The 10,231-nt window shown below is 50.3% G+C and overlaps 1 protein-coding gene across 1 annotated transcript; it reads right to left on the bottom strand.

The window, feature by feature from the left end:
- Positions 1–8,524: 8,524 nt before the first annotated feature.
- LOC307118688 (olfactory receptor 13C2-like) lies at positions 8,525–9,484 on the bottom strand (the record flags this gene model as incomplete). The annotated part of the gene is made up of 1 exon (XM_079804405.1): positions 8,525–9,484. One exon carries the CDS (start codon positions 9,482–9,484, stop codon positions 8,525–8,527), a length of 960 nt encoding a protein of 319 aa, XP_079660531.1.
- Positions 9,485–10,231: the final 747 nt, after the last annotated feature.

Raw genomic sequence — 10,231 nt, 5'->3', positions numbered from 1 at the left:
TTGTGAAGACACTGCCTTTTCAAGTATTTTTGACAGAAAGGGTAGATTTGAGATTGGTCTATAATTGACTAATTCTGTAGGATCAAGCTGCGTTTTTTTAATAAGTGGTTTAATAATAGCCAACTTACAAGTTTCCGTTACATATCCTAATGATAAAGATGAATTAATGATATTAAGAAGAGGATCTATGACCTCTGGTAGCATCTCTTTCAATAGCCTAGTCGGTACAGGGTCAAGCATACATGTTGTTGATTTTGATGATTTAACGAGTTTAGCCAATTCTTCTTCTCATATAGCAGTGAATTAGTGTAATTTTTCCTCAGTGACACTACAATGCTCTGTCTGATGTGATACTGTAGTAGACGGCTGCATGGTTAAAATTTTCTTCCTAATATTATCAATCTTACATGTAAAGAAGTTCATAAAGTCATTACTGCTGTGCTGTTTACAACCATCAGAAGTTGAAGCTTTAATTTTCGTTAATTTAGCCACTGTATCGAATAAATACCTAGGGTTGTGTTTGTTTTCTTCCAAGAGAGTCGAGAAATAAGCAGATCTAGCAGTTTTTACGGCCTTTCTGTATGCGATCATGTGCTCTTTCCACGAATTACGAAAGACCTCTAGTTTTGTTTTCTTCCAGCTGCGCTCCATTTTTCTGGCTGCTGTTTTAAGGGCCCGAGTGTGCTCGTTGTACCACGGCGTTGGACTATTTTCTTGAATCTTCTTTAAGCGCAGGGGATCAACTGTGTCTAAAGTACTGGAAAAGAGAGAGTCAATAGTTTCTGTTGCAACATCGAGTTCTTCTAAGCTATCTGAGATGCTGAGGAGATGATACTGATGAGGAAGATTATTTAACCCTCTGGGGTTCTTCGGGTCAAAAATGACCCGAAGCGTTTTATAAAAAAGGGTTAAAAATCGTAGCTTCATCGGAATGGTCCGAAACTTTGTGACTTTCTTGGTACTTGGTATATGAGCACCCAAAAAATTGGGGACAGGATTTGAAAAATCTAAGTGGTCATAAAAAAAATAGTCACACTCAGGACCTTCGGGTCAAAAATGAAATGAATAGGAAATGAATGGGAAATTGGCAAAAATATGAAAATACAGAGTTTTTTTGTGCATACAATCTACAAATCAGCCAGGATGCAGAAAAAAAGGACTCAACAGTGAAGGGGTGAATCTCTAAAACATCAAGAGTGCAAAACAGACAAAAAAACTCTCACACACACACACACAAAAACACAATTAGCCTTTGAAATGGCACGCGTTCATTTGTGTGTGCATGTGTTTTTGTGTGTATAAGTGTGTGTGTGTGTGTGTGTGTGTGTGTGTGTGTGTGTGTGTGTGTGTGTGTGTGTGTGTGTGTGTGTGTGTGTGTGTGTGTGTGTGTGTGTGTGTGAGTTTTTTTTGTCTGTTTTTATTCTTTGGTTTGACTCATTCTGATGGATGATGAAGGGAATTTGCCCTTTCTGTTTCCTCACATTTATACTCCTGTGAAACAAGAAGTCATAGCTAGACAATTTCATGCCCATAGTCACCCTGGTGTGCTAAAAAAAAAGTAAATATTAATGGGAATATACTTGAGCGATATTTTACTCATAAAAATCTTTAGGGGTGCCAATAATTATGGCAAACGTGTTTTGGAGAAAAGCATTTATTTCATTATGTGATTTAACCCCTTCTTTCAATTATTTTACTTCAATGAAGGGATGGATATTTTAAAATATGTCAGTGCCATTGTTTTGTCTCAAGATGCACAACAGTAATGTTTTTGTTCTTCTTCTAAGGAACGTTTATAAAAGCTACTTAAATGCCATAATTGAACTAAGGCCTAATCCTTGCTTCATCTGAGCCCTGTCTGTGAAACCAGACCATTGTCAATTAAATAAATGTGGGGTCCAAGAGTGATAGGACTCTGCAGGGGAATATAAAAGATTTCCATCATGAGGTGGCAGATTTTAAGCAGAGACACAGCAATGCAGAAATATGAGATGATGATCAGTATTATTGGAGTATTAATCCATATAAATAGGATGAACAAAGGTTCCCTTTCAGTCGGTCACGTTCGACGTACGTCGGAACTGACCGACGAATTGGGATCTGATCTCAGAGACCAATCTACTTCGAGTGTATTAAAAACGAGCCAATGGAGATTGGCATGCGATCCACGCATTCCACGCACCGCCCCGCAGCGCGGGTATAAATAAGGAAGTGGAATGCTTGATCATTGCTTTCTACTTCGGAGCCGAACAGTGAATGTTTCCTGTTTCTACGAAGAGTGTTTTTGACGAGTCTCGTGAGAGGATCTGCTTCCAGTGCGGGTGTGACAGCGCGTCAGCGAGTGCCGCTTCAGACGGAGATCAGCTGTTGGTTCGCTGGGCGTTTCCTATTTCTGAGTGCACACACAGGCTTGCACCTTTGTACTGTGTGGTGCCGCGGTCATCTCCCTGAGTGCTTCAGCACGTTAAAAGAGCAGTTTCCTTTCTAAAAGAGCAACACGGTTTGACCCTGCGTCTTTTTCAAGATGTCATTCAAACCGTGTGTTTCTGGATGCGGTCGATATCTGTCCCCAGCTGACGGTCACGTTCGTTGTCTCACGTGTTTGGGCGTTCAGCACGCTGAGGCTGCGTTCGTGAATGACTCATGTTCCCATTGCGGGAACATGACCATCGCAGTTTTACGGTCCAGACTCCATTACCTCGAAAGAGGCGGAGCACCATTGCGCATCCCCCGATCTAGTGGTCCTCCCGCTGCAAAGCAGAGGGCTGCTACTTTGGCTGATGGCCTTGGTGGGGACCTGAGGGTTACTGTGAGGGCTTCCCCGACGGGTCAAACGGCTCCTCGGGCCCCTCCCCCCTCCGCTGCGCCGGTGGAGCTTCCAGAAGAGCGCGCTGGCCTCCCCCGGGAGGTCCCAGGCGTTTCTTTTGGGGCTCCGGCTGAGGACATGCTGTCGATTGCAGCATCGGGGGACGAGCTAATGGGCTCTGAGGATGAAGATTCGGCTGCGCTGCCCCCTTCGGGTGTGACAGCGTTGCCCGAGTCCGACCCAGAGCTTACGGCTATGCTTTCCCGGGCCGCCGCGAGTGTCGGGCTCGAGTGGAACCCTCCACCGTGTCCCGAACCCTCGCGGTTGGACGATTGGTTTCTCGGGACGGCCCGTGCTGGTTCTCAGCGCCCCGCCCCGGTTCCTTTCTTCCCGGAAGTGCATCAGGAGATCACGAAATCGTGGGTAGCGCCTTACAACGCTCGCTCACGGTCGACTGACTCCTCCGTCCTCACTACTCTCGATGGTGGTGCGGCTAAGGGCTACGTGGGAATCCCCTCAGTCGAGCGGTCTGTGGCGATGCAACTGTGTCCCAAGACCGCTGCGGACTGGCGGGGTGCCCCGCGTCTCCCCTCCCGGGCGTGTAAGTTCTCGTCCGGTCTCACGGGCAGGGCTTACACCGCCTGCGGGGAAGCCGCATCATCTCTGCATGCTATGGCGCTCCTGCAGGTCCACCAGGCCAAGGCGCTAAAGCAATTGCACGAGGGTAGTTCCGACCAGGGTGTTATGCAGGAACTGCGTGCGGCGACTGACCTCGCTCTCCGGGCGACGAAAGTCACTGCACGCTCCCTGGGTCGGGCGATGTCCACACTAGTGGTCCAGGAACGCCACCTGTGGCTGAACCTGGCAGACATGCGTGATTCCGACAAGGTCCGGTTTCTCAACGCCCCTGTCTGTCAGGCCGGCCTCTTCGGCGACGCCATCGAGAGCTTCGCCCAGCAGTTCTCGGTGGCCCAGAAGCAGACGGAGGCCATCAAAAACATCCTGCCCCGACGACCCGCTGCTGCCTCCACCCAGTCGTCGTCGGCAGCACCTCCGCCTGCTCGTCGCCGAGGGCGTCCCCCTGCGTCCGCCTCCGCCCCTGCGAAACCCAAGCAGCAGCCTCCACCGGGGAAGCAGGGTGCCGGACGTAAGGGAGGCGCCCAACCCGCTCAGGGCTCCGCTAAACCAGCCGGCAAGCGCAAGGGGAAGCGGCCCTGAGACGGGCAGCCCAGGGAAGACGGGAGCTGCTCTGAGGGAGATGATGTCCGCATCTTTCTCCCACCCCCCGGAGGAGGACCGGGGGGCCCCGACTGGTGTTACATCTCTGCCGCTGGCTCTCCGGAGTCCAGCGGCACCCACATTCTCAATAAAAGAGCAGTTTCTATTTTCCCTGGGCCCCAAGAGGGCCAGGTTGGCAGTGCGCGACGCCCCCGGGCCTTGCCACTCCTTTCCTCCCCTCTCCCCCTCGCCAGGGGGCAGCAGTGTGGGCACCGAGAACGCCCCCGGGCCTTCTCACCCACACTCTGCCCCGCCCTGGAATATTCGGACAACACTCCGGGCCGCCTCCGGGCCTCCCGAGTCGGGTCCGTCCATTCCACTTCGCTGCCCCACCCCGGGTAGGTCTGTGGTGCCGTTGGTCCCGCTTGTACGGTCTCTGGGGGCTTGGCTTCAGCTCCCCAGGCCGTCTCGCTGGCTCATCCGTACCATCAGACTCGGCTACGCGATTCAGTTCGCTCGCCGGCCTCCCAAGTACAAGGGCATCCTCTTCACCTCAGTGCGGAGCAGCGATGCCCAGGTCTTGCGGTCAGAGATCGATGTCCTGCTGGCGAAGGACGCGATCGAGCCGGTTCCTCCAGCCGATATGAAGGCGGGGTTCTACAGCCCCTACTTCATTGTACCCAAGAAAGGGGGTGGGTTACGGCCAATCTTGGACCTGCGTATCCTGAATCGGGCCCTGCACAAGCTCCCGTTCCGGATGCTAACGCAGAAACGCATTTTCGAATGCATCCGTCCCCAAGATTGGTTTGCAGCGATCGACCTGAAGGACGCGTACTTTCATGTCTCTATCCTTCCTCGACACAGACCGTTCCTACGTTTTGCGTTCGAGGGGAAGGCATATCAGTACAAAGTCTTGCCCTTCGGGCTGTCCCTGTCGCCTCGCGTCTTCACGAAAGTCGCAGAGGCAGCCATTGTTCCGCTCAGAGAACGCGGCGTTCGCGTCCTCAACTATCTCGACGACTGGCTTATACTCGCCCAGTCTCGGGAGCAGTTGTGCGAACACAGGGACATGGTGCTCAGTCACCTCAGCCTGTTGGGCCTTCGGGTCAACCGAGAGAAGAGCAAACTCTGTCCCGCACAGAGGATCTCCTATCTCGGTATGGAGCTGGATTCGGTCAGCCAGACTGCGCGCCTCACGGAAGAGCGGGTCCGGTCGGTGTTGAACTGCTTGAATTCGTTCAAGAACAGGACGGCGGTCCCACTGAAATTTTTTCAGAGGCTCCTGGGGCATATGGCATCTGCAGCCGCGGTAACGCCGCTCGGATTGCTTCATATGAGACCGCTTCAACACTGGCTCCATGGCCGAGTCCCGAGGTGGGCGTGGCAGAGCGGCCAGTACCGGGTCCCAGTGACTCCTTACTGCCGCCAAACTTTCAGCCCATGGTCCGACGCTTCATTTCTCCGGGCCGGGGTGCCCTTAGAACAAGTGTCCAGGCATGCTGTGCTCTTCACGGATGCCTCCTCCACGGGCTGGGGGGCCACGTACAACGGGCATGCAGTTTCAGGTCTGTGGACGGGACCTCAATTGCATTGGCATATCAATTGCCTCGAGTTGTTAGCGGTACACTTGGCACTGCGCCGCCTCAAGGGGCCGCTACGTGGCAAGCATGTACTGGTCCGTACGGACAACATTGCGGCCGTTGCGTACATCAACCGTCAGGGTGGTCTACGCTCCCGTTGCATGTTCCAACTCGCCCGCCACCTCCTCCTTTGGAGTCAGAAGCATCTGAGGTCGCTTCGTGCCATTCACATCCCAGGTGCGCTGAACCAGACAGCCGACGAGCTCTCTCGCCAGTCGACACCTCCGGGGGAGTGGCGACTCCATCCCCAGGCGGTCCAGCTGATATGGGACCTCTTCGGAGCCGCACAGGTAGACCTGTTTGCCTCTCCGGACTCGACCCATTGCCAGTGGTACTATTCCCTGTCCGGGGGCACCCTCGGCACGGATGCACTGGCGCACAGCTGGCCCCGGGACCTGCGCAAATATGCGTTTCCCCCAGTGAGCCTTCTTGCACAGACCCTGTGCAAGGTCAGGGAGGACGAGGAGCAGGTCTTGTTAGTTGCGCCCTACTGGCCCAACCGGACCTGGTTCCCAGAACTAACTCTCCTCGCGACAGCCCCTCCTTGGCCGATCCCCCTGAGGAGGGACCTTCTTTCTCAGGGACGGGGCACTCTATGGCACCCGCGTCCAGACCTCTGGAAACTCCATGTCTGGTCCCTGGACGGGACGCGGAGGTTCTAGGTGGTCTACCACAGGCAGTGGTAGACACCATCTCTTCTGCTAGAGCCCCCTCTACGAGGCGCCTCTACGCTTTGAAGTGGAACCTGTTCGTTGAATGGTGCTCTTCCCACCGGGAAGACCCCCGAAGGTGTTCGATTAGTGTCGTGCTTTCTTTCCTGCAAGATGGGCTGGAGCGAAGGCTGTCTCCCTCCACCCTCAAAGTGTACGTCGCAGCAATAGCGGCGTATCACGACGCAGTCGAAGGTAAGTCCGTAGGAAAGCACGACTTAATCGTCAGGTTCCTCAGAGGTGCGAGGAGGCTAAATCCTCCTCGTCCAAACTCGTTACCCTCTTGGGACTTAGCTCTAGTGCTCAGAGCACTTCAGAGCCCTCCCTTTGAGCCTTTGCAGTCTGTGGAGCTTAAAATCCTGTCAATGAAGACAGTGCTTCTGACGGCATTGGCCTCCATCAAGAGGGTAGGGGACCTGCATGCACTTTCGGTCAACGAATCGTGCCTAGAATTCGGGCCGGCCAACTCTCACGTTGTCCTGAGACCCCGGCCTGGATACGTGCCCAAGGTTCCTACCACTCCCTTCCGGGACCAGGTAGTGAACCTGCAAGCGCTGCCTTCGGAGGAGGCAGACCCAGCCCAGGCTTTGTTATGTCCCGTCCGCGCTCTCCGCGCTTACGTCGACCGGACTCAAAGCTTTCGGACCTCAGAGCAACTCTTCGTCTGTTACGGAGGCCAGCAGAAGGGAAAGGCTGTCTCCAAGCAGAGGTTGGCCCACTGGATAGTGGATGCTATCGTCTTGGCTTACCAGTCCCAAGACGTGCCTTGCCCGTTCGGGTTGCGAGCTCACTCAACAAGGAGTGTTGCTTCTTCCTGGGCGCTGGCTCAAGGCGCCTCGCTGACAGATATATGTAGAGCTGCGGGCTGGGCGACACCTAACACGTTCGCTAGATTCTATAGCCTCCGTGTAGAGCCGGTATCTTCCCGCATCCTCGCCCCCAGTGGCCAGTAGCGCTAAGTGCCCGTTCTAAGTGTCGGCTTGCAACGCCACTCCCGCCCTCTGGGCCGGATACGTGCGTCTATTTTTCTCCAGTTGTGTTCCCCGGAAACGGCTAACCCTGTCGAGCTCCTCCGTCACCCCTGCGGTGCCAGACGTTGCGGCCGTCTGACGCCAGGCCTGCACCCGTATGCTTGTGAAACGTGTGTGTAGGCTGGGTTCCATATGTAGCGGTCCCCTCACGGCTACCCCATATGTGTATTCTTCCACGGTACCAGCTACCCTACTCGGCTAGCCCCGTGTCTTTCCCTTGACAGAGCCCGCTCTGTCGTCTCTGGGCGTGTTCTTTCCCCCCTGGGACCAGGCTGGAACCACCCCAGAGACTGCCATATGTTGCACTACCCTGCCAGGTTAGTCCTTATGTGTATTCTGCCACCTAGCCTTCTACTGAAGGACGTGGCTCCGCAGCGTACCATCTCCCGAGACGGGCACGCTTTCCCAGCGTTATCCAATAGTCACACTGAGTGGGTCTTGCAGAAACAGCAGTGACTGACCTCCCTGCTTGGAGCCCTGACTTCCGTACCATCTAAGACGGTCCAGTGCGCTCAAGCAGGACGCTGGAAGGGCCAGCGCCCTGGCGTTTTGGTAGGGATCCCAATTCGTCGGTCAGTTCCGACGTACGTCGAACGTGACCGACTGAAAGGGAACGTCTCGGTTACGTATGTAACCCTCGTTCCCTGAAGGAGGGAACGGAGACGTACGTCCCGTCGCCAGGTGCTGTGCTTCCGCTAGGGGGCCGAGTCACTAGTTCGGCTCCTCAGCAGAAAAAAGCAATGATCAAGCATTCCACTTCCTTATTTATACCCGCGCTGCGGGGCGGTGCGTGGAATGCGTGGATCGCATGCCAATCTCCATTGGCTCGTTTTTAATACACTCGAAGTAGATTGGTCTCTGAGATCAGATCCCAATTCGTCGGTCAGTTCCGACGTACGTCTCCGTTCCCTCCTTCAGGGAACGAGGGTTACATACGTAACCGAGACGTTATATGTTCAGATGAAGCTGACATTGTGATACCTGATATTGAATTGTTGTAATGCATCCTAAAATAATAAATAATGAAACAATTATTGTTAAAATCATGAAAAAATCCACATAGAAAAAACTATGAAAAAACACAACTATTAATGTTATTAAAATGGGGGAAAAAAAGATTTATTTCCAAGATGGGAATATGAATCGTCTTTTAAGAAGTCTTTTCACAGACACCATGAACTCCTCTGTCATGAATGTGTAGATTATAGGGTTAAGCATTGGAGGAAGTGCAGAGGACAGAGAGAGATTAATGATCCTTGTGTTAGTGTTTATAAAATACCAAAATGCATATGTAAACGTGATGGGTACATAGAATATAGCAACTAATATTAAATGAGCAGTACATGTCTTTGTGGCTCTTTGACGGTCTTTTGGGGTTGTGATTCTGAACAATGTCACAGCTATGCATGTATATGAAAAGATAATGAAAAACACTGGGAAACCAATGATTATTGCCGGAAACAAATTGGCAATAACAGAACTTGGGAAATTATTGTTACATGCAGAACGATATATAGGTCCATGATCACAGTAGAAGCTGTTAACAGTGACAATAACTTTGCAGAAAGAAAGTTGGCTCAGGAAAATTGCTCCAGTGATTGTTAGCAACAGTGCCAGTGTCCATGAAGCACCAATTATAGCAAGAAATGATCTATGGGTCACAATCATATGATACCTCAGTGGTAAACAAATAGCTACTAATCTGTCAAAAGACAAAATAGTTAGAGTTAGTGACTGCATTGCTAGAAATAAATAAACAGAGAACATATTGTACAAACACAATCCATACGGGATAAACTGATTCTCAAACAAAAATGTGTCCAGTAGCTGAGGGATTACAGTGGTACTCTCACAAATGTCTGTCAGTGATAAATGAAAGACAGCAATATATTTAGGAGTGTGAAGATTTCTGTCCGTAATGATAACAAACATGAGGCAGGAGTTTCCAAGCACAGTAATAATGTAGACAAAAAACAGAAAAATATAATAATATCTCATGTGAGGTATACCAGAAAAACCACTGATATAGAAATAAGATGGAATGGAAATATTTTCATTTTCAGTGAAATCTTGATTCATGGTGATTTCACTCACTGACACTGCATTCATGCTGTCTGGGTAGAAAAGCACAAATTGGGTTAAAGTAAACACTGCAAGAACTACTGAAATGATTTTCATATAATGCAATTATAAAATATACAAACAAATTCTACATTATAATTAAGACTAAATTGGATCTCAACAAAAAAGGCCAAACTTAAAACTTATATTAGACATTCTATATTCTAAAAACATATTTATATTTTAACATTCATGCACGTTTACTCAGTGTTACATTAAATTCACATTTGTTATAAAAAACACAAGATTTTAAGAGAATTCTACAGTGCTATTCAGGTATGATATACCCACAGAAAGGTAAAGAGCGGCTCAATAGGTCCCTGGAAAGTTGCTTTTATACTGTAAGAAGACCCTGAGCTGTAACATACTGAACTACATTAAATATGTCACTGATTGTTATATGAATACCAGGCTCTCTTCGAACTTGTCAGTTGACCAATCATGGCTCTGATAGCATAATCAGCTACGTCACATAGCTAAAAATCCATAGAGAGGAGAAACGGTTGTGTTGCTGCTTTTAAATATTTTAGACAAAAAGACAATGTTCGTATTTGCAGGTTTTTTCAATGGCAACAGTACACTTTCACCTTTTCACTCACCTTTTCAACTTTTCAAATACAAGAATACTTCATTTTGGGAACTCTAGCCTCTGGAGAGCTTATTTAGTATCTACAACCTGGACAACGTGAACTCAAGTGGAAACCA

The sequence above is a fragment of the Gobio gobio genome, assembly GCF_949357685.1.
Source record: "Gobio gobio genome assembly, chromosome: 22".
NCBI classification, from domain to species: domain Eukaryota; kingdom Metazoa; phylum Chordata; class Actinopteri; order Cypriniformes; family Gobionidae; genus Gobio; species Gobio gobio.
This window is presented reverse-complemented; position numbering and strand designations above follow the sequence as displayed.